Source organism: Zosterops lateralis (assembly GCF_965231275.1).
Source record: "Zosterops lateralis genome assembly, chromosome: Z".
NCBI lineage: Eukaryota > Metazoa > Chordata > Aves > Passeriformes > Zosteropidae > Zosterops > Zosterops lateralis.
The window spans coordinates 17,588,417-17,613,195 of record NC_139800.1 but is presented as its reverse complement, the minus strand read 5'-3'; the positions used below and the strand labels follow the sequence as shown (position 1 = coordinate 17,613,195).

Below are 24,779 nucleotides of genomic sequence, written 5' to 3'. Positions count from 1 at the left end.
ACCTGCAAGAACTGAACATCCTGAAATAGTTCCTGAATGAACCTTCGGGATGGAAGTCGAAATGTACAATGTGCTAGCAAGTAGGACACCTCAGAGTAAAGGCATATGTCATCAAATGCTTGGGGATACTTCTCCTTAATTCTGAACAAGAGAATAAACAAAATTTTGTAGGACTTGAACAGATTTTGTATTTGTTTTTGTATTAAAAAACGCCAAACTTTTCAATAAGATTGCCATCACTAATTCTTCAGTAATAAGCAGTATAAATCCTAGAACTGACAAAGTAAGAAAATCATGACAGCATTACTTTGTACAAAACTGGAAGAAATCTACACTAATGAGATGGAACAGAATATAAAACTTGTAGGTTGTACAGAATTATTGTGATTGCCTAGCTTAAAATAACAGACTTAGAAAGAAAACAGTATATCAAATAATTGGCATCCACATGGTACAGCAGTCATAAAAATATGGAAAAAAATTAAAATAATCTTTTAAACCTGTAAGCATTTTTGAAACTAAACCACATGTTTCGGCATTTTCTTTTAGCAGTTTTCAGTTTCCAATGTCACTAGCCCAGAAACCTACGGGTTATAACAATTAGTCTCTGGATTTATATTCCTGTATTTGGATATTTTTTAAAATAAATTATTTTCAGGAGTTGTACTGCTGCTTAAAGTAGAGCTGGATTTCTCATGAAGTCACTTTCCATTTGTTATTGTACTTATCCATTATTCAGCAAAAATAAAAATCAGTTTCTTTTTAAAAGATACATGCTACACTAGATATGTAATCACTACAGCTGAATTCCTGATTTTAAAAAGTTTGGTTCAGAGTAAAATACTAAACAGAGAGCAAAAATTTTAAGATTATTTGTTTAGCTTTTACATTACATTCAATCATATCTGCCTGACAACTTTTGAGAAGTGAGATTATTCACTGTCCCTGAGACTTTAAGAGAGCACTCATGTGTTGCTAAAGCCTCTGTAATGTCTTGAACTTACGTCAGAAGTCCAGTTTCATGGCCCTTAGTTCCTACTGAACTGCTCAAGTTGATAACTAAACGTAAGACCTCTTTCCGCAGAAGAATCCTGCACACTGGTGTGTCATCTGGGATTGACTTTACTCCTGGAAAAAACAAACGAAACAGTGAGGATTTAAACAGAATTGCTTTTGACTAATTGCCTTTAAGCTAATTGTACACTATAAATCAGTTTATGCATTCCATATACACATGAACACAACATACTTGCATATGTATTCTGAGCTGTCAAAAATACTTCTACTGAAATCAGAACTTAGAACACCACTATCTTCAGGAATTTAAACAGTTTACTGTTTCAAAAATATTTCTACCATTTAAAAGAAAAACCTGCAAGATAAAGTTACTGTGGTATTGTTACCAATAAATCATGTTGCAAACTGGATGAGCTTCTATCATGGGAGAGAATTTAAAAACCAGCTACTTTGTAAAGAAACCATCATAATTCAAAATATAATACACCAGTATATATAAAAAAATCTCTTTACAGTAATTAAGTAATTCTAAGACTTTTTTTTACATTAACATCAGTAGAAAAAAAGGCAATCAATTTGCTTGTAATGTCAGGTATTGAATAATCTGCAAAAATGCTGTATAGCAGAAGGAGAAGAGTTTAGAACTATATTCTCCCAACTAGAGATGGATGATGTTTTTATTCAGATTTGTTTTTGTCTAATAAAGAGCATTAATTTGTTGCAGTGTACATAAGTGAAATATATTTTTTTCATAATGCCTAAAATATACTTTATTAGTGATAGTCTCTAATAATCATAAAGCTTTCAAACTTACCTAACACAAGCTCTGTACTCTTGGTGCTGCTGGCTGAACCATGGGATACTGCATCACTACAGCCTGAAATTCCAGAAAATTTGGAGGAATGCACATCTAAGTGATTGTGAATGGTCTGCCCACACCAGTCAGTATATGGAATGTCTGAAAAATCTGACATAAACAAGATGTTGTACCTTTGTTATTCACACTTCTCCTCGATTCATATGCTTTCATTATTTTTCAGCAATGGCAAACATGCAAGATACTGATGCACTAAGTACTATGCATAAAATCAGCCCAGAACTAGATGGTGGATTCTGGAAAAATCATCTCAAACTCTTCCAAAATTGATTTTTTAAAAAAAAAATCTTAAAATATGTGAGTGGAGTCTTTTCCAGACACTGATGGAAGCCTAAGAAGCCATCACACATAGTACTGTTACTAACATATTCACGGTTTCTTTTATGTAACACGATAGAGATGCTCTTGCATGTGCACAATTCTTGTTGTTCACAAAACTGTCACAGGTGTTTGCAGGAAGGGCTCTGGCAAGATCCAGGCTTGGCTGCACCTGTAACTATAGCTGGGATTTTATTTGCTGCCCCATCTCACTACTGAACTCAACCTCCAGCTGAGTTCTCTGAGCCGTTCCTCACATTTGTGCATCACCCCCTTGGCCAATATTGCTACTAATAAATGTCTAACGGTGTTGTGAAGAAGTGAGGATTCCTACTAAGCATCCACTACTGGACTATCTTTCCATCAGAGGAATTGACAAAACACATGTAACTGCAACCTCTGCAGAGGTTAGAAAAAGTAAGTCTGAATCTCATAGATGACAGAAGATGACTAAATCTCAGAAATGACAGCTCAGCTTCAACAGACTCCACAGATTTCCTTTGTTGTATTTTGTGGCACAGACTTGATTTGATGTCAGACTTTTCATTAGTTCAAAAGCAAGTGTCAGCTTTCAGAACATGCATTTTAAGTACTAAATAAGATTTTTATTTTGATATGCTCTTAGGAATATTAAAGAAACATGCAGGCACCTACTCCTACTAACATTAAAAAGTAGAAAGCCTGAAATGACCATAGCAATACCAACAGTTGCACAATGAGCTTATTAGAGAAATAATTTTAAGGTCAATAGTCAGTTAAAAAAAAAACAACCCTTCCAAGTTATTTAAAGATAAACAAAAGCCAGTATGTTCACCCAGTTTTATCACACTTCTCCACAAGGATCACTAACCTGTACGATTATAGGAAGAGCTCACTTTGGTGTTAGGCTGATAACCCAGAATCTGAATGCAGACACAGTAAAGACAGTTCTCATCTGTGTGCTCCTGGAGCCCTGTGTCCTCTGTACCCTCTAAGAACTGACAGGCATCTGAACGGCTGGTGTTCATTATTTCTGTGAGACTGATCTGCTGGCGGAGCATCTGGAAAGGGCTTTTGACAACATCACTCCCACCTGATGGAAGACCTGTAGATAAGATTCAGTTATCAAGAAACCCCCCACAAAACTAAGCAACCAACACTAACTCTTTCAATTAATTTCCACTTCCAAGCCATTTAAGGCTGAGGATGGAGTGCATGTGAAGACCTATAGAGTTTTGGGGGTTTTTTGAGTGGTTAAGCTCCCAAGATTGTTAGCATTTGAGAATGAGACAAAGTTTTATTCCCGACTTATTATACAAAACAAAACATTGTTTTGTATAATAAGAATTCATCCTCTAAGTACACACTGTAAGAAGGTAACTGGTAAAACCTGACATGGTATCAACATTACTAATACCCACATAACACCAATACATTACCAATTTTCATATTGTCAAACAAGATTAATGCAACAATATACCAGATGTTGCAATTACACATGCACCAACGCAAAACCAAACGAAACTTAAAAAACTGTAACTTAGTGGCTGTTACAGGAAGAAACTAGACTCAGCAATGCAGAAACAAGCATAAGACACTTTAGTGACATGCTCTTCCCTGGGTGGAAAAAACAAACAAATACAATTCTGAACAAGAGTTACTTTACACTGAAACTTAGCAAACTACAGAAACAGACTTCCAGCAAAATCAACTTTGTGTATAGGGAAAGGGAAAAAAACCAAAACATAGGACAACAGCTATCCTAAAAAGCAATTAAAAAAACAGTGTCAAGCCTTCTTTTTTTTCAGTTGAAAAGACACATACTAAGACCTGACAGATTTCTGACTTCTCTGGACTAAACAGGAGGTATATTCCAGAGCAAGTCAACCATTAGGGCACTTGCAATTCTCTTGTCTCATCACCTTCACTGATCAATTGTCATGGACACACCACAGAAAGACAATTTACTTTCTGAAATACCCATCTAACATCATAATAACTGAATGTGTAATCAAAGGGATATAGTTCAATATGTGGCACTCATATTTTTCTAAGATTAAATTTTGTTACTTCCTGTAATACAGCATCACCACCAGACTGAGCAGCATTAGCTCACTTTATCAGAGATGTGCAGGCTTTCCTCCTTCTTTTTCTAGAGCAGGACCAAACTTTGAAGCAACACGTTAGCTCAAAAAAAATAAACAGGGAATTAATGGCCTACTATCCTGATTCCAGAAAACTGTCCTCAAAGCTTAACAGCTAAAATTATGTTTTCTGTAAAAAAAAAATTAACAAAGAAATCAACAAGCCCCCCAGTATGCTAATAAACAACAGAAAGCCACAAGAGAGGAATAAAACCAGTACCTCCTGCATCAGATGTAAAGACCCTAGATCCCTGCTCATCAAATGGAGGTGTAGTTTTCTTCTGGAAATATGGAGTTTCCTTTACCTGGAATACCCAAGTGAAAATTAAAATTAACAGAGGTGATAATCAAACACAAGAAAAAAAAATGATTTTATGAGGAAATTAAATGTTTCCTATCTTTTACTTCATGAAAAATATATCATAAGAGGAAGAAATTAAGAATGAGCTCCTGAGTACTAAAGAAAAGCCAAATGAGAAAAATATACATTTGTGAATGAACATTTATTAACAAAAGCTCATGAAGAGTTAGCAAATGTTAAAACAGTGACAGGCTGTGAAAAAACCAGTGACCCACAGGGGCCATTCACAATCTGTCCATGATCATGCTACACCACTGGAGATCTCGGGAATGTAGTACAAAAGCAACCAGGACATCTAAAATGCTGCCTGCCTGTAGGATGTAGAGCTGATGTCTCAACTACAGAAAGATCTGAGAGAGATGAAACAAGGTGACAAATATGCCACAAAGACTGTGAAGGAAAAAGTAGTCATTTCACAAAGGAAAAACAGAAGCAGATACATGATATTACATGATTTTGCTCCAGGTTTAGCAATGTTTTGAGATTAATAAGAAATTTATTTAGATTTGAAAGGCAAAGACTAAGTAAAATAAAGATAAGGAAGCCCACTTTTACCTTTGACATAGACCACATCCTGGTTTTTACGTTAAGTAACAGAATATTAAACCCTTTTTGCATCAATTTGTTAAATGGGAATGTGTTTCTACCAAGTAGAAAGAGGAAGGGATTTGCTGAGACACTGAAAATAATCTGTTCTAACTTAAATACTGTCTTCAAAGTTAAGACAGTATAATTTAATTTAATTTAATACAACAATATATATAAAAAAATCTATTGTTTAATACAGATCACAGTAATAGGGCGTTAACTGTGTGATTATGCACAAAATTTATAGGGGACTCATGAATATGTCAATTATTGGTTGGCTAAAGCAGAATTAACAAATGTGAACGGAATTTGATAATTTCAGTATAAAAGCCAAATGTCAACTCAGAATCTTGTAAGAGCAAATTTCTGACCACTTCTCTATCAGTCTTTGCTTTTATTTGCCTTTAACATAAACCAGTCTAGTAATCTTGTGTAAACAGGTTAGAAAAACAGTTAGAAAAGAAACTCTAGTCCAAAATGCATTTCTTTAAATACCACATCCATTTTTCCTCATTTCTCTAGATTTAATCCAGTCTGATGAAAAGCCAACAGTTGACTGCCTTTCAGTATGAAAATGCAAAGGAACCAAATCAGTTAAGATACATACCTGAAATATTTCGTTGATATCCACTGGGAGAGCAAGGCCAATATAATCATCAGAGCTGCCATAGGTAGCATTAGAAACCATGGAGCGAACAGAGGAGGAACGCTGAAGTGTGTTTTGGTTAATAGGACTTAATAAATCTTCTTTATCTAATGAAGCATAACTTAAAGCTTTCATGAACCTGTAACATTGAAACAAATAAATCACAATTGCAGTTACTTTCTCAATCGGCACATTAAAACTTAGGGCTGCTGTCACGAAGACCATCCTTATAGTCCCACTGCAGATCTCAGAGCCTGTTAGGACAAATTATAGCTATAGGCTTATTGCTTTTTCTGCCTCATATTGCATTGCATGGTTTGGCAGTTCATGGAATAAAAACTTCTTTATAATTCTTGGTACAGGAATACCTGCCCATCCTACAAACCCATGTGTTTTCTTCAACATTCTAGCTTCAAATATTTACAGCCCAGACACAGCTAATAAAGATTTGGACTTCTAAACTCCTAACTACCTGATTTTGAAATGCAGCTATTCACTGAATGTGTATTTCTTGGACATTCACAAACTTTGAGCTGAGGAGGCACATCCCTGCAAAGGCACACCTTGAGCCTACTAGTGATACACACAAAGAACATTTTTTCTACCGTACTCCAAAGAAGCCACTCAGCAGGTCACCCAAGCACAGAGGAAGTATTTGGTCAACATGAATACACAAAGAACAAACTTAAACCTGCACAGTGAGTGGAGTTGACTGTGACAAACAGCTTGAAGAATAAAGAAATAAGATGGGAAAATGAGACAGGAGAGAGGAGGCTGGAGAAAAGTCCTCAATGCTGACCAGAGCCCTGATGATGGAAATTTCACATTTGGCCATCTGTCATTTTATCTCTCATCGAACATAAAAACCTAAGAATGCTTTCTGATAACCAATCTGTGTAGATGGCCTATATGCATGGATTGAAGCTTCCTAATAAAAAGATGCCTCAGAAACAGTGATTTTTAATTGCAAATTATGACACACTGGAGGGTAAAGTGAACATTTGATTTTTTGACTTTTTGCCTTGGAAGACGTTTTCTGTCAATTTTTTATTTTAGATGGGCAATAAAGCGTCTGCTTATCCCTAAAGATGTGATTTATATTGAGATAAAATTAAATTATCAAAGTTTGACCGTGGAAGGTTCAAGAAATTATTATGCAATGGAAATGCACAAAATACAACTGAGAGGATAACAACAGTTTTCTTGTTGGTAATTCTGACCAATACTAGTGACAGTAACTTCACAACAGAAGTTAAGCCACACTTCAAAAAAAGAGGGAAAAGACCTCAAGTTGTGCCAGAGGAGGTTTAGTTTGGATATAAAAAAACCCCTTCCTCACTGAAAGGGCTGTCAAGCATTGGAACAATCTGCCTAGGGAAGTAGTTGAGTCACCATCCCTGAAGACATTTAAAAGGTGTGGCACTTAAGGACATGGTTTAGTGGAGGACTGGGTGTGTTGTCTCAATAGCTGGACTCAATCTTAAGGGTCTTTTCCAACCTAAATAATTGTGTAATCATAAAACTTGAAAAATTATTAACTCCATTAAATGCTTAATAATAAATCATACTATAATTACTCTCAATATAAATTAAAGATAGAAGTCCTGGCTTTTCCTAAAAAAGCTAAAAGATACAGCATTAGTAGTGATAAAAACCAGCAAGTCTTCATGAAAAAATGTCTGCAGGTAATAGGGTGAGAACTACCATCAGGATCCAAGATATGCATGTTAGTATTTCTGGCTGATATTTAAAGACAAAGGTGGGAAATTCAGCCTCACAAAATTTATGCAAAGAAAAAGGCTTTCTAACCTTCTGAATAAAAGGAACAACTAAAAACATCGCAAACATAAATCTATGATTGTTAGTTGCTATTAACACATTAATCTTTCAATAAGCCATAAATTAAAGTTTCTGAAGACTGACAGAAAAATTGATCTGGGAATTAAAAAGGACAAAATTTTTCTTTCTACTTTATTTTTAAAAAGCAGCTAAGGACAGTTTTATCTGGACCAGTAAACATACTCTGAATTTATTAGTAAATACAACCTGAATTTATAAGGACTGTAATTCTTTAGTGGGGACACAGCATAACCAGCAAGAAAAACACATGTACTAGTTTCACTGCAGTCTTTCCAATCCATTATTATTAGCAACTAACACAATCTGAATCTCTCTTTGAGTATGCACGTCTGCAATTATTTAACCTTCTCAGAGATACAAGCACTGCAGACTTTTCAGTTCAGTGTTAAGCAGGTCAGCTCAAATCCTTGACTCCATCCACTGACGCAAGAGGACACGAACAGCTAAGCAACAGGAATAGTCAGTATGACACTGCGTGCAGGATCAAAGTCCACTGCAGCAAGGCTGCTCTGCACATCAAGGGCATGACTGCAAGGAATGGTAAAACATTACTTACAGCTGTTGCAGAACCTCTACTACCACTGAAATGACATCCACTGTCACAGGATGCCGGTGACAGCAAGGAATGGCACTTCCAATTTCCAGGACAGTGAGCGGGAACTACTAAATGATCCTTAATCTAATCAACATAGTCTAGCTCTAACTTACTTCAACAAAGGCATGTTCCATGGCATCTTTCACAATGATGTGAAAATACCAACAAATGGATGTTTCTTTTAGTCAGGACATATACACCCAACTGTGTATGAGGAGGGCAGCTCAAGGACTGAACATTTGTTTTTTCTGCAGTACGCAGATGACTCATGTCTCCCTTTCTCTAATTCAAGAGATGATAAGGTAAGAACAGAGAAAAAAGTGCCTTTTCCATTTCAACAGTAATGTGAAAATCCAATGCACTTGCTAAAAGATGATGTGAAGGAAAAATTTCATACAAGAGCTTTTAAGGGAAGGTTATTAAGCAGTGACTGTTGCAACTGGGAACAGTGTCAATGTCAAGAGCTAGACATCTTATGTAACTATTTAATTAGTCTTCAGAACATCTAATATTGCTCAAAAATAAAGAGGTGACACTGGCATCTAAAAATAAATGCTATGAGTAAAATCTTTGATCTGCTGCAGCTAAGAAGCCAAACTGACATTCCTATCAGTGGAAGTAGTATCTCATCACTGGCCTCAGTGTCACAGTGAACACAAATATAGCACATTGGCAGGAGGCCCTGTCCTAAAACCTCCCCAAGTGATATAGAGAAAATTCTCTTCTGAAAATATAGCTCTGACTTCACGGGCAATTCAGTGTGCTTGCAACTTTAATAATGTTAGCAGTGCAACTGCATTTTTTATATTAAAAAAGTTAAAACTTCTTCTTTTGTGACCAACAACAGCATGATAAAGAATTGAGTACAGCTACGAAAGCTGGGCTTTTCTGATAGCACTTAAAAGTTAAGAATTATCCTTCTGTTAAAGTAAGAATTATCCTTCTGTTATTCACTTAATACCAGTGAAGTTATGCATCACCTTGCAACAACTGTCCCTTTTGGGTGCAGATAAAAATATATTAGGAAGACATTTAAGTCATTCTTACAGCACTGAGGTAAGAATAGAGCCCATAATAATTCTTACCGGCTTGGGGTTAGTCGAGAATCCAGGCTGCCAGACTTCATGGTGATAGTGTCAGTAAACAGCACATCCTTTGCTGGAGATGCCAGGGCTTCTGAGTGAGACAGTGAGGGGTGCATCCTCTGCTGCTGCAGGCGCTTTAGTGTAGCATAGCCAAACGCATCTCGAGAACTTGTGTAGCTGAAGTTATAGTCAGCAAGGCTTTTTATTGTAGCAAGAGAAGGAGCTTTAAGAGACTGGGCTCTTCTGGGAAGGGTATGAGAAGACCCTGGTGGAACCAGAGATACAGAGTTGGATTTTGAGAGAGGCAGGTGGTTAGACTGTGGTGTGGAACAATGACTTGGTTTAACTGTTTTTGTGCTTACAACAGTACTCAAACTTCCGCAGTCAGTATCGACATTTGTAGTGTCCACACCTACAGTCTCCCTTGAAGGGCTAGAGCTCATTGAACTTATGCCACTTGTTGTGGTATCTGTATTAAAACTTAAGCTACGACTCTTGAAATGTGTTTGTGTAGTACCATCTCCTATTAGTCTTTCTTTGCTTGTGTTTTCCCGATGAATTTCATTTCCAAGACCTTTTGGCAGCTTCAAATCATTTTCTCCGATACTCTGAGTACAATCAGTATCTTCCACATGCTTGCTTCCAACAAAAGAAGTCTCCAATCGTAAAGTCTGGATTTTTGGAACTCTGAAAACAGGGGTCAATTCTTCCCCTGCAGGAAAGTCTATGCTACCACTAGGTTCTGTTACTGTACGATTTCGCCTCAGGCCTGATTTACTGTCAGATGATGTCAGCTTTCCTCCTTTTGGATCACTGCTACTTCTGTGTTTTTTATTAGGTAGAGTAAGAGAGTTTAGAATGCGATTTTTCACAAGTCTACTAGAAGAAAAAAAAGGAAATGGACTACGGTCTTTGTCCTTTGAAGGTCCAGGTCTGTCATAAAATATTTGTTCTGCATCTTCAGTAATATCTAGGAAGAAAGTACTGGTGGAAGTACTACCAAAACGGTCATCCTCCATGATGAACATACCTGAAATTATACAAGACTTTGTCACACAAAATAGGCATTTCTTCGAAGTCTACAAACTATGTTGGAATATATAGCAATATTCTATATATTCTATAGAAGCCCAACTGGGAGTTTATGCAATTTACTATAACTTTCTCTTTTTTTTCTGCAGAACTTGGTGCAAATTAGCTATCTCAAGGAGTAACTGAGCTAAAGATGTCATTGCTTCAAAAGAAAAGCCACGCTATCTTATTTCAGTGCAAACATCCAGCTACTACGATTACAATCTAAGAACTCCTTTAATTATGCCTAAATACGATATATGTCTAAATTTAAATTCCAAGCATCCACAGAAAAAATAAAATACATTAGGTACTTGAAATACACAATAGTTTAAATACAGCAAATTTTTGGGGGTGTGTGTACGTCCAGAGAACATAAACACTTATTTTCTAGAATATTCCTTTGAGGACAACCAAGCATATCTTTATACTTAAGCATGGCAGTTCTGCAACATGTTACAGCAAACTGCCATGACACAACATAAAAACAGTAACTTACCTTGTGAAAATTTTTCTTCTACACCAAATGTGAAGCTAAGACATTGTTTTACCCCCTCCAATGTCTGAATCTCTCTGAATGGACATAACTGTCCTATTGGTTGTACTCTTTTATTGCAAGACCACCTCTACACCATTGGTCTGAACCTCATCCTGCCAAAAGGCTGGTAAGAACACCAAAATGCTGTTTGTGGTGGGCTGGGCTCTTGGCAGGTTTTGTTTGCTTGTTCATTTTTCTCCTGTTTGTTTGCTTGTTTTTGTGCCCTGGTTACTTACTTGACGGAGCAGATTCGCTTTCACTGTTGTGCCTAGAACTGGTAGACTCAGAGTTTAAGCTAAGAGTGCTAGGTATTGAAGAAAGTTCATTGCAGAGCTGCTCCATGTCATCAGGGACCACTGGCCAAGGCTGTCTACGACTGTGTCTCACTGCATCCCAGTTGTGATGCTTCAAAATGTCACATCCTTGTTTAGTTTTGGCTATTAGACCAAGCACGTAGACACAGGTTCTGTATTTAATATATATATAGAAAAAAGAGTAACAATAATAGCACTTAATTAAACTAAACTTGCTTCACATTTGAAAAGAAACAGTTTCAAAGCAATTCAGGAGAAACTTCACAAAACCAACAAATAGTATATTATTAATTTTTATTTGAAAATCAATGTAAGCTTAAGAAATTCATTAAGGTATCTGAGAACAAGATACTATTAAAAATAAAAATTATCACAAGAGTCTGATTACATTAAGTAGAAAAGTATCTTTTGAAAAAAAGCTAAACATTAATGTAGTAGCAATAGTCAACAAAATACCATCTACTTATGCTTTTAAATATTAAAAAAAATATTTAATAAAAAAGATGCAATAATAAATTCTCACAGAGATATAAGCTGCAAGTATTTTGCTTTATAGAACAGGGGAAAAGTTGTATCAACCTTTTTAAATAGATTTTCATTTGTTTACTGCATGTTCTTTCAGACTTCCCAAACAATTCTGCAGTTGCATACAACTGAGATGGATCATCAGTGACTTTAATAACTGGTTTCCAATAAAGTACAAATCTGTATTCATGTAAATCAGGTAAAGCTATTTGAAAACTGATCACAACTACCATCTGAAAATTTTATGTGTAAATCAGTTTCACATACCCTCTAACAGACAGAACCTCACAATGTTGAGCAAGTGCCATTATATCAGGAATTACATTCTCTTCTTGAAGCAAGTTAAGACCCCAATTCGATGATCCAATATTGCCCTGGAATGAAATTTGTCAAGTAAGTTTGGATCTTAATGTGATCTGCAACACTATCAATATAAAGCTCTGACAATTTTGTTTGTTGGTAGTAGGGTTTGAAGCCACATCTTCTTAAAGCAGTTTAAAGATCTGAGTACTCTTTCTAGCACTTCCTAGCTGTGCTAACACAAAAAAGCCCTCAGCACTCCGTGTATTAATAACAAAAGCCGTCAAAGTTAGAACTACTGTGTATTCCTCACTTTACAAGTTCTACTACAGCCTGCAGCATGATCTTGGTTTATTCATTTTACATTCCCCTTACACAGGCAACTCGTTACATACCTACAGTATCTTCCAGTAACAGTCACCTTGGACATGTTCCAAAATTAACTTCGGGGAAGACAGGAAGCACATTAAGGAGTGTAGCTTGGATACACACCAAAACTAGGTTTTTGCCTGTCCCAAGTACCAGGGTGTCATGCCACATGGATCAACACTAGCAGCCAACATCCTTGTAGAAACATTAGGGACTACCACAGTAAATACATTAAACTCACACCATGGCAACTTTTAACTTGTAACTAGCAGTCCCATACTAATATTCATATGGCGATGTGTTATTCTTATTTGTTAAAAAGAAAAAAAAGACAAAGTGATTATTAAAAACCTCAGAACGAAACAGGTGCAGTGAACCATTTTCAATTGGAAGTATAGTTATGGAACAAAATGACAACTTGAAAAAATCACACATTCTTTAAAAAACCCCCTAATTTCTTATTTTAATAGAATTTTGCTTATTCAAGAATCAACAGTTATAACAGAACTAAACAACTGCAGGACTTTGAAAATACATTACTAACCAAGGCCCAAAGGGCTGCTTTCAGCTGCTTAATTCCTTCCCACTTATCCAGCATTGGGGAACGAACAGTGTAACTTAGATCTGTAACAATACTCTGAAGGAGAAAACCGGAAAAAGAATAAACTAAGTTAAAATGAATAGGAGACATCAGTCAAACAGGTTCACTAGCATTTACAGTAGAAGTTAAAGCAATAATTTAAATCATGCACTCGAGGAAGGAAGTGGTAATTCTGAAATAATAACCATAAATTAACAGCAGTGATAATGCAAAAGAAAGTTTTAATGAAATCACAGATTGCATGAAGTTAATTTAGGTATTATAAAGATGATAGATTAGTCAAACTAACACACTGTAATATATACATTTTCTCTCGAACTTTTCAAAGAGAATTCTCGATTTATTAAATCATTTTACCAACCCACATAAAAAGTGAATTTAAGCAATTATGGCTTAGGTTTTGTTTTTTTAAATTTTCAAAATATTAGAAGGATTTTATTCCCTCATCTCCGTTTTTGTATGCTTAAAAGGATAGTTTTACCACATGTATAACTGTCAATATACATCCAAAGAGACTAACAATTTTTTCTATTTATGAATTGACTTTCCATGGTAAGGTTTTGCTAGTCATTTTAAGAAAAACGTTGAAAGGTATGTTGTTGATATTTCAGTGTCAGGAAGGAATTTTACATGAGATTAGATGGCAGACTGTCTTCACAAGCTAAGACTCATAATCAATTGCTTCTGCAATGCCTATTAAATGCCTCTTTTAAAACCTTTTTTCAAAAGGCTTACAGTGATTTTTAAAATATTTTACATTAGGAACGATTATTATCCTCACCTGAGACTCCAATAAATGGCAGCCTGTTTTATGGTGCACTAGTTGGCCATAAAGGTGAACTGGCAGGTAGACATGTGGTCGCTGTAATCTGGGAAAGAGAAACATACAGGTTTCCCAGTACTTCAAATATTTTATTCTAAAAAAAATTACACTGCAATGTAATATAATGACTTACCCTTGATTTTTTTTCAAACAGAGAATTCTTTTGAGGAATTTAGAAAGGAGCAAACTGTTTCAATTGGAAGGGATGTACAATTATCATCTAATCCAACTGCCAGACCATTTCAGGTCTTATCAAGGTCACTGTGCAAATGCCTCCTGAACACTGACAGTCTCGGGGCATTGACCACTGCTCCAGCATGCCTGCTCTTCTACGTGACCACCCATAACCCTTGTGGTAAGGAAATGCCTCCTATATCCAGTCTGAACCTCCCCTGCTTCAGCTCTGAACCATTCCCATGCATCCTGCCCCTGGGTGCCAGGGAGAAGAGCCCAGCACCTCCCTGTGCCCTTCCCATCCTCATGAAGGTGTGTGGAGCTGTGAAGCCACCCCTCAGCCTCCTTTTCTCCAAAGTGGACAAGCCCAAAGACTTCAGCTACTTCTCACAGGAGGTTCCAGCTCTGTTTCCTTCCTCAGGACACACTGAAGGACCTTCCCATCCCTCTCCACCTGCAGGGCCCAGCAGGGCCCAGGCTGAGGCTGCCCCAGGCTGAGCCCAGCGGGGCCATCCCCAGCCCGGGCTGTGCCGTGCTCGGGGCTCTGGGATGGGCTTTGTCCTCGGGGCTGCCCGGGCACTGCTGACCCTCCTGAGCCCAGCACCAGCCAGACCCACCTCCCTCTGCAGCTCTCCAGACACTCCTCTCCCACTTTATCCCTGTGCCTGCTGTGGCTCCGTCCCAGGTGCAGAATTCAGTATTTGGACTTGGCAAATTTCACCCCATTTAAGATTGCTCAGGGCTCCAATCTATCAAGATCCCTCTGCAAAGGCCTCTTATCCCTCGAAAGAATCCACAGCAGTTCCCAGTCTGGATCATCAGCAAATTGCTACTGGTGCATTCACCTCTGGCATCCAGACCGCTGATAAAAGAACTGGCCCTGGAATGGGGCCCTGAGGAACACCACGGGTGTGACCAGTCACCAACCAGACATTGCCCCATTCACTACAATGAGGGTTCAGACCCTCATCCAGTTTTTCATCCACCTCACCATGACCCTGCTTATCCCACAGCTCAACAACTTGCCCAGAAGGATGCTGTGAAGGACAGCATCAACAATCTTGCCAAGACAGAGGAAAATAACATCCACCATCTTCTCTTCACCCAGTAGATGGGTGACCTTATCACAGAAGGCTAACAAATTAAAAGAAAACTTTCCCTTTGTGAACCCATGCTAACTGTTCCTGATGACTGCATTGTTCTTCAAATGCCTTTCAACAATACCCAGTATAATCTTCTATATAATTTTTCCAGGAACTGAGGTTAGACTAACAGGTCTGTACTTCTCTGGGTCTTCCCTTATGTGCTTCTTGCAAACTGAATAAACTGGCTAGACTCCAGTCAGCAGGGATTTCCCTAGACTCACAAGACTTTTGGTCTTGTAGATGACAAGAGATGGGTCCTGAAACAACATCGGCTAGCTCCCTCCCTAACCCCTAGTCCTGATGAAGCTAGTCCCTCAGCCTGGTGGCTGACCTGGTGAACACTCAGCTGATACAGATAGTCCCCTACTATGTTGGTGTGCACAAATGGAAAGCCAACGTTTCCACATTTGTGGACCTCTGGCTCAGGGAACCAGGGAGTCCAAGCTCTATCAATATTGCTAAAGACTGAGGCAAAAAACACACAGAATTTTAATTAATCTCAGTTTTTCTTCATCCCTGTAAGTCAGGTGACCATCTGATGCAAGTATTGATCCAGTGTTTTCTTCAGACTTCCTCTTTCTTGTTGTATGACAGAACATTGCCCAGTTTCAGTCCTGAATGAGCTTTGGCCTTTAGTACCTTCTCCCTGCTTATGTGAATCACAGTTTTATAGTCTTCCTGTGAAGGGTGACCTTCTAGAGATCATATAATTTCTTTTTCCTCCTGAGCTCCATGAGGAGTCCCCTGTTCAGCTAAAGTGAATCTTCTGCCCTGCTTGCTTGACTTACAACACCATGGGATTGCCTACTCCTGTGCTTCTAGAAGATAGTTCCTAAAGATGGACCTGCACTCCTTCGCCCTCAAAAATGTACTCTGCTAAAGTAGCTCCCCAAGTTAGCTCTCCTGAAGTCCTGGATAGCAACTCTGCTGTGCTTTTTCTCATTTACATTGAAAATTTTAAACTTAACCATGCCATGACCCCAGTGTCCTAGGGAACTCCCCTCCATCATATCACCCACATGCCCTATATTCACGAACAGTAAGCTGAGTAGACATCCTTCCTAGCTGGCTCACTGAGTACCTGTGAAAAGTAAGTCTGTATCTCCTATAGACTTTCTCCTGCAGAGAATTTTCGAGGCTGCTTGTAATTGCACTATGATATTTGCATTTGATGCATAGAAGTTGAAATCTTCCACAGGAAGCCCATAAGAACATGAGCTACTGATCCAGAAGTTTCTCCTAAATGTCTACAGAATGACTCATCAGTACTAACATCCTGGCTGAGCAATCAGCAGCAGACACCCACTACATCATTTCCTTTCTTTTCCATCTCCTTAATCTTCACCCAGAGGTTCTCAACCACATCACCACTAACTGTAAGGGCTGTATAATCAAACCTCTTCCTTGTATATAGTGACACATTCATCTGCCCATCCCTCCTGAAAAGCCTGTAGCCCTCCATTCCAGCAATCCAATCATGGGACTCAATCCACCAAGTCTTAATAAAATGAATTCTATTAAAGCTCTAAAACTAATTATATAAAAGCTGTGAAATAAGCTATGTTAACACTCTGGGAGCTAAGCAATGCATCCAGTTGATCCTGTGTGTTTCTCATACTGTGCTGATGAACTGCTCCAGGAGCAGAATAAATTGAAACCTTCTTGGTACTCCTCTGCCTCATATATTTCAGTTTACAGCTCTCCTGATCAGTCAAACCAGCCTGTGCCTCAAAATGCATTTTCCCAAATTTACCTTTGGTTGCTCCGACGAACATAGTTATCCCCATCAACAGGTTTGCGGTATGTTGTAAGTGCTTCATTAAGTTGTTCTTCAATCAATTCAACATATTTTAAGTTATATTCCTGTAAGAAGACAGATGAGGGTTGACACAGTACATTTAGTGGTTTATGGTGTTACAGCATGAGACTTTATAAGGAGGAAATAACTGAGGAAGGAACCTTAAGAAAGACTGAATTTTTTTTATGATATGAAGGTGGGGCTCAAGAAAATGAATGCACTTCACACATATAATAAGTCTGCAGAGTCAACAATTGTTTTCATAATTATTTCAGGGAATTTGTTAAAAAAAGGAAGAAAAAAATACTTCACATCTGACAAACTCAGTTTCAATAGATCATCATGCATTTCATTCTCAAGTACTTCTTGAGAATGACACTTAAACTACTAAAAAAGCTAGTAACAGGAATGTGACCAATCTCTTAGAATCAATTACAAAACCAAAATAACATATGGAGCGTTTTGTTCAAGTTATGACAATAATGAATTTTTCTTAATGGTCTTGTGTTTCCTCTTCCTAACAGCATCAGTCAATTCTGTCTTCATGAGCTCTATCTTTAACCTTAATTGCCAGCAACCAGAGGTAACACATATCTTGAAAAGTAGCATTCCTTTGCACACTTCTCTATTATGTGAGATATCATTATGTCACTGATGCAATAAATGTATCTGCATAAGCTTCACAGGTACGTTAAAATGCGATTATTTTTATGAATTTCTGTTCTAAAACTATCATTTACATAATTCCTCCTAATATCTAACAAATATTTTCTTCTTATCATTACCTTTTGCCACTTTTCCATCTGTTTTGTTACATAGCCTCTTTCATTTAGATATGAAAACCCCTTTGGGATGGACAGAAATCTGTAAAAAACCGTGAGACAGTTAACATTATAATTTAAACAACTCCCAGATTCTGAATAAAAAGAACACTTATTTGTTTCCACAGTGTGAAGTCAAAAAGCATATTCATCCTTTACCTTAGGAGTAGAAGCAAACCCTTGTCTCCCAGATGAGAAAGAGCTGGTTTCATTTGGATAAGAGCATGAAGATTGGCCTAAAATAATTAAAAACACATAGAGTATTTGAGCATTATATAATTCTGAAAACTGCAATAACTACAACCTTCTGCTTCCAGTGAAGCAACAAGTTTTTCACAAGAAGTATCAAATGCCAATTTAATCCTAATATTATCATTTTGAGGTATCTTCTGTCATTAAACATAAATTACTTCACAAGAAGTATAATGAACAAAATAACCTGCGATGCACAATCCAGAATTCTATGTTTTCTTGTAAGTAATACTGCAGCAGCCTCATCAAAGGGCCCTAATAAACTATTTTAAGTCCATCAATGACATTTGAAAAAGGAAACCATTAGTAGCTTCTTGCATATTTGTACTTTGCTACTGGGGAAGGTGGTGGGGAAGTGCATAAGAGCAGCACAGCAAAAAGAGGTTAAAAAGAAAAGGGATGCTTACCTTGTCTTCACACGCTTCATCTAGAATATCAAGTGCCTCAGAAGAAATAGTTTTATTTTTATCATGTAACTGGGTCACCAGTAACTCAATCCCCCAGTTGCTGAAGAACTCTACATTAGCTCTCAACAACACTCGTAAGTGTTTTGTTGCGTACAACCTGCAGCTCTGCAAAGTAAGGAAAATGTTTTCTTGAATGGAAGAAAAATAAATGATGCCTTAAGTTTTAGCTTTTCATATCTATTTCATCATAACTAACACAATTAATGATTTATAACTTCTAAAAATACCTTTCAATTACTGCATTTTGCAGCACGCAACTGTGATGCACACCTTTATCGATTAAAATTAAAGTTTATTAGAGAGTTATTTCTATCTTAGCAAATGGGAAAACTGAATCTAAGATCACAAGTAAATTGGTCGCTCTAAGTGTCCAATCCTATCTCTTTTATGATTGTATTAATTTATCTTTTGAAGAGAATTTAGAAGCCAATTAAGACAATTACAGTCAGTAGGGAGCTTCATCTTTCAATGAGTTATTCCTTCAACCACAACTGTCTTCATTACTTTCAGAATCCACTGTTTATCCATAAGAATCATACCATTGACAGTTTCAGAGAAACATCCTCAGTTTAGGTCCTCTTCTTCCAAAATACAGTGAGACATATAAAGCTAGTACCTACATTTTTCTCTCTGTTATCTACTCTAGAACACATTCTGTCTGTTCAAAGGACAGAAACAACTTCATTTGAAGTAATGAACATTCTTTTCTAGTAATGTTTCAACTTCTTAATTGTCATCTATTTCCCCTACATCAGTGCTTGCTTGTCTAACAATGTTACCTTAAAAGTCAAATTTCCTCTCCCACATCCACCTATATTTTTTTTATCCTCATTCACTTTCTTTGATTCAAAGGAACAAATCCCAATGCGTATTTCTGAACCAACCCCTCATTCCAGTATTTATAGCATCTACTTAGTTCCAATGCACTGAGTAACCTTGATCATTATCAGAACAGGATCTACTCCTAGAATGCTAACATGCTTAGTGCTACTAGAAATATTGATTTCTGTTTTTGACAACAATGCCTTTAGAATTGATTCAAGATGCCACTGACCTAAACAAACACAATCAATTACACTTAGTTATACATATCAACACTTTAGCCCCCATCATACATGAGAGAAAGCTCTATTTAAAGGACTTCATTTCTTCAGCACAAATACAATACAGGGAATGAAGTTCATATCCAGGGAATGAAGAACATATCCAAAAGCTACACTTGCTGGAGCTTCGTTTCTTTCAATACAAAAATAAGAACCCTTTTCATATATAACCGCTTAAAAATAAAGTCATCCATCTTGAATAATAAAATAAATGTATGGAGGGCAGTAAGAAAGGAAAATAAGTTGAACTGAACTTACATCAGTAGCTGCTGTCAGGATTTTAGAAAGGATGACTCTTGCCAATCCATCTCTGCTATAATCCAGACTAGAAACAGTCAATTTTAACAAGTGATCTTGGTTCTTCAAAGAACAAAGATTAAGAAGACTGGAGGCACAGAAGGGGAGGAAGAAGAAAATACAATTAGTATTTGATTGAACCCACTTGAACCATGAATAATTTAAACTTAAATAGTTTGAATTATATTTTTATTATTATAAATGCAGAATACAAAGTATGTTCTTGTATGAAATGGAGTAACTTTAAATTGTTAAAAGTATAAAGTCAAATAGAGACAAAATAATGCACTGAACTGCAAGGGGAAAGTACCATAACCAACACTTTTTATAAGGGCTCTGTAAAAATGTTGTCAGCATAATTAGTGATTATAAGTATAAAAATTAATGCTCTGAAGCTCTGTGAACAACTCTTCATTAAAAAACATTGTGTATACAGCTTGCCATTAAGTTAGTCCTATGAATTGTTTCTATTTTATTGTATACCAAGTTTTCTGAAGTCAGTAAAAAGTTTGTTTTATAAAAATCAACAAAATCAACAACAAAAGATAAAAAGAAGTACATCAAAACACTTCCATTTTTACTTAAAGTTTATTACGTGTGGATAAACTAGTACTAGTCACCAGCCAATTTATTCCCAAAGGAAGCTAAGTTTATTTGTACCTGAAAAAAGTTTTGAGCTTTAGAACTTCACTCAAATATACTGGATTGAAGTTTTAAGTGCAACATACATCAAAATTTCAGAAATAGTACGGTACCTGCCATTTTTTTATGATTTGTGTGGTTTTGAGTTCTGTTAGTTTTCCTATTTCCCCACACTGCATTTTTCAGTACACTATAATCCTTCCTGATACTGGTATCTGTCACACAGGTGTGGACAGGAAACAGCAAGCTGTTTAGGCCATAATCACCTCTGTCTGCTTAGTAATGACAGACTAGAACACCTTAGAAAAAAAATGGGAGTCTTTACGTGTAACTACACCAAAATAACCTCAAAGCTTTCAGCTTTTCAGATGGTGGCTCTCACAGAGTTTAAAATTTGCACTGCCATTACACTGCAAGTACGACTGAAACCAAGTAAAAGCACTCACCACTGAAACACATTACATTTTTCAAGCATTTTCACTCCATGAGGGTGACAAGATAAAGTACCAAAAAACAGGAAGTAGTGCTGGCTAAGGGTGTTTAATAACCCATTATTCTGAAGACTACGTTCAGGTTTCATGCCTGATGAAGAGTTGAGCCAAAGTACAATATCTTTAACCAATTCCTCCAGGTAACCTTGTCCATCCTAGAAAAATAAAGAGGAATAGCATCTGTTAGTAGCAGAAATGTGTCTTTTCTTTACTGAAACTCATTACTTTAAATTTCTTAAAATGTACAAACACAACAAAATATACAAACACAAACCAGAAATGCAGGCTGGAAAACAATTCAGACTAAAGAAGTTTCAAGGCAAGTAAAAAGAGCTAAGCATGCAGACATCTTAGGACTAATTCTCTCTTTGAGGAAAAGAGTGAAGTATTATTCAATGACATTTTCCTCTGACCTGAGGCATAGAAGTCTATAGCACAAAAGGAGTTAGAAAAGGAATGTTATACATAGCATAAATAATACAAAAAATTCCTTCAAACTCTAAGTTGCATTTAACAAAGCTGTTTTTAATCTTCTACCTAAACACAGTCATCTCATTTTCCTCAAATTTTCACATTGCATTTCTTAATTACACCAATAATTTTAGATTTAACACCCAAAACCTCAGAAGTCTTTACCAAAATTAAGGTTTTTCTATGTGGCATTCAGCAAGACTACTCATTCTACTTCGTCTTGTAGCTGAAAATTTCTTACCTCCTCTGACTCAAGAAGAAATTCAGTAAATTGACAACCCACAACAGTGAGCTGCTTTGCCTTGGCATAGTCCAGATCCAGGTTAGCATAGAGTTTACTGCTAGGCTTGTAAAAATACAGCAATCTCCTTACAAATCTATAGAAAGTAAAATAAATTTGGCTATTATTCAGTATGACAAGGACAGTCTCACAATACAAAATGATGCTAGCAGAAAAAATGCATTATACTTGGTTTCTTGGCAATAAGTCTTAAAAAACTATCAACAGAGTAGCAGGTAACAGTAGTAACTATCCAGCCACAATTTCAGAAATGCTGCTGTACTGCGTTATAAAGGGTTTTCTACACCATTACTTAATATAAGCAAAGGAACTTAAAATCTCCACGCTCTCAGAAGCTATAGCTGCCTTCTCATTCTCATAATTTATTCTGCTGTGATTTATCCTGCAGCAAGTTTCAAAGATGGTATTATCTAGACTAACAAGCAATTTAAAAAAGAAACTTGTGACCTGAGTTTTCTTCAGCTATTATAGTTACTGCTACTGTGAAAAACAGATTTTCATGTTCTGACAGAAAGTCTCCTTTATTCAGCAACACTATTTCCAAACACCTCACTTAACCATTTCTGAAGCACAACACAATGATTGCTAACACAAGTCTCACACTTTTTAAAATCACAGTAAGCAATGTAGCTTGAGTTCTGCATCACAGGAGTAAGTCTTCAGCAAAGATCCGCCTGACAAATTCTTCAAAAAATAAACATACATTTGTGCCTTAAAATAACACAAAATATTTCATCAGAAGATAGATCTGTCAGGCATGAAGAAAACTTAATTATGGAACTGCACTATTATTTAAAAAAGTCAAAGCAATCCACTAGCCCTAACTCCAAACAAAGGACCAAGGAAACCAGAAGGCTGAATTAAGTTTTGTCAAATAAAATGTATTTTATTTTGAGTTCCTAGCAATAAACATATATTGACATACAAATTTATATATGTCTATATACAAATTTATATACATCTATCTATACGTATATTTAAGCATGTATTGAGTGTTAACCAATGTGCATGTGTTTAGTTTTGGGGCCCCTAGGCCCCTCACAATAGGAAGGACATTGAGGGGTTGGAATGAGTCCAGAGAAGGGCAACAGAACTGGGGAAGGGTCTGGAGCACAAGTCCAATGAGGAGCAGCTGAGGGAACTGTGGGTGTTTAGCCTGGAGAAAAGGAGAGACCTCAGTGCTCTTTACAACTCCCTGACAGGAGGCTGAATCCAGGTGGGGTGGTCTATTCTCCCAGGTGACAAGTGACAGAATGAGAGAAAAAGGCGTTAAGTTGCCCCAAAGAAGTTTTGATTGGATAGTAGGAAAAATTTTTGTACTAAAAGAGTGGCCAGGCATTTGAACTGCCCAGGGAATTGCTGGAGTCACCATTTCCAGAGTGATTTAAAGGACATATAGACATGGCACTTGGAAACATGCTTTAGCAGTGAACAGTTGGGACTCCATGATCTTTGAAGTCTTTTTCATGATTCTGTGATCCTGTGCGTATACATACACTGCATTAACTATATCTCCATGAAATGAAGGAATCTTTAAAAAAATACCTGGAATTTCACTTTAACAGCTGTAAGATCATCACAACAACACTAACATTAACAAAAGAGATCAATTTATGGAAGGAGAAATAAATGTAATTTACACCTGAAAACCAAAGCAGCAGATTTTTGTTTTTTTTTATCATCAGCAGTGAAACTAGAGAGATTTGGGGCTTAGTTACTTATAATTAAACAGGAGCAACAGCTCCAAATTCGGCAGAAAGGATCAATGAACTATAGATGCTTCAGAACAATTCAATTCTAGATTTTCCTATCTGATTTGGAATTATTTAGGCACTGACCAATGCTTGAGTGCAGCATAAAACCACGGAACAAGAACACTGTTCTACACAGGTGGGTTGAGGGGTGTGTGTTAGTGTCACAGTCAGAACTGCAGACACTGCTTCAGAGAAGCAACGTTGTAAACTGCTGGATTTCGAAAATAATTCTTTATCCCAAAGTACAGACTGGCAATTAACATTTCAGGAAAACTCAGAAAAAATACACATGTAAAATTAAATTATGGTTATGATAACAATGAGACTACTGCTTATGCTGTAAATACTTCATAAAAGGACCTTGACTAGTTCTTGGTAAAAACTTAAAACAGTGCCACACAAGCCTTTCACCATATATTCTGTCTTTTGGGTTTTCCTCCACCTCAGGAAGTAGCTTTTCATTCCCACAAATACAGACCTATTCTTCAAAATAATGTAATTTATTTCTGAAACACATGCTAAAAAGCACATCCAAGACTAATTAGTAACACTATAACCACACAGGTACAAAAGTAATACAAATGTCTTATTGACAACAGACATGAAAGGAGCTAGAGCTGCAATGGAGGCTTTTTGTTTGTTTGTTTTTCAAATTACATATGCTTCTCTTGCCATAACAGCAACTAAAAATAATTTCTTCTTGGTTTTTGATGAAAGCTGTAGTTAAAAACTGTACAACTATAGACTTAACTCCGTAAAAATTTTCCAAGCTCTGACATAAAACACTACTGTTTGAAATATCAAGCAGCAACATTTCTAAGGTTTAAAATTAAATTCAGGATTTGCAAATGGGGTATGATTCCTAAGGGACTAAATGTATAAAGTACCTGCGCATAGAAAAGAAGCTTAAACACCTGTTTATTTAAAGCAAATACAACAACCTTATAATCCAAATTTACACCTTCACTGCTTATCTACAGATTAAGTTTTAGAAATGTGACACATCTAGGGAATGTTTTATTGCAATAGTAAAAACCAGTTTTCCAAATTTA

The 24,779-nt window shown here is 36.7% G+C and overlaps 1 protein-coding gene across 2 annotated transcripts in view; it reads right to left on the bottom strand.

Annotated features, from left to right (window-relative positions):
• RICTOR (RPTOR independent companion of MTOR complex 2) overlaps positions 1 to 24,779 on the bottom strand; it is a 78,405-nt gene that overhangs the window by 4,975 nt on the left and 48,651 nt on the right. The window contains exons 20-37 of one of the 2 annotated variants that reach the window (XM_083883475.1): positions 21,914 to 22,049; positions 21,157 to 21,356; positions 20,030 to 20,156; positions 18,609 to 18,773; positions 18,109 to 18,185; positions 17,914 to 17,992; positions 17,084 to 17,193; positions 13,970 to 14,057; positions 13,132 to 13,224; positions 12,186 to 12,292; positions 11,316 to 11,545; positions 9,471 to 10,500; positions 5,892 to 6,069; positions 4,556 to 4,640; positions 3,063 to 3,296; positions 1,832 to 1,984; positions 1,005 to 1,128; positions 3 to 141 (exon numbers count right to left, since the gene is read on the bottom strand). In XM_083883475.1, the coding sequence (XP_083739601.1) occupies positions 3 to 141; positions 1,005 to 1,128; positions 1,832 to 1,984; positions 3,063 to 3,296; positions 4,556 to 4,640; positions 5,892 to 6,069; positions 9,471 to 10,500; positions 11,316 to 11,545; positions 12,186 to 12,292; positions 13,132 to 13,224; positions 13,970 to 14,057; positions 17,084 to 17,193; positions 17,914 to 17,992; positions 18,109 to 18,185; positions 18,609 to 18,773; positions 20,030 to 20,156; positions 21,157 to 21,356; positions 21,914 to 22,049 (3,355 nt within the window). The remainder of the gene's footprint in view (positions 1 to 2; positions 142 to 1,004; positions 1,129 to 1,831; positions 1,985 to 3,062; positions 3,297 to 4,555; positions 4,641 to 5,891; positions 6,070 to 9,470; positions 10,501 to 11,315; positions 11,546 to 12,185; positions 12,293 to 13,131; positions 13,225 to 13,969; positions 14,058 to 17,083; positions 17,194 to 17,913; positions 17,993 to 18,108; positions 18,186 to 18,608; positions 18,774 to 20,029; positions 20,157 to 21,156; positions 21,357 to 21,913; positions 22,050 to 24,779) is intronic. The other variant, XM_083883476.1, reaches the window with a different exon arrangement.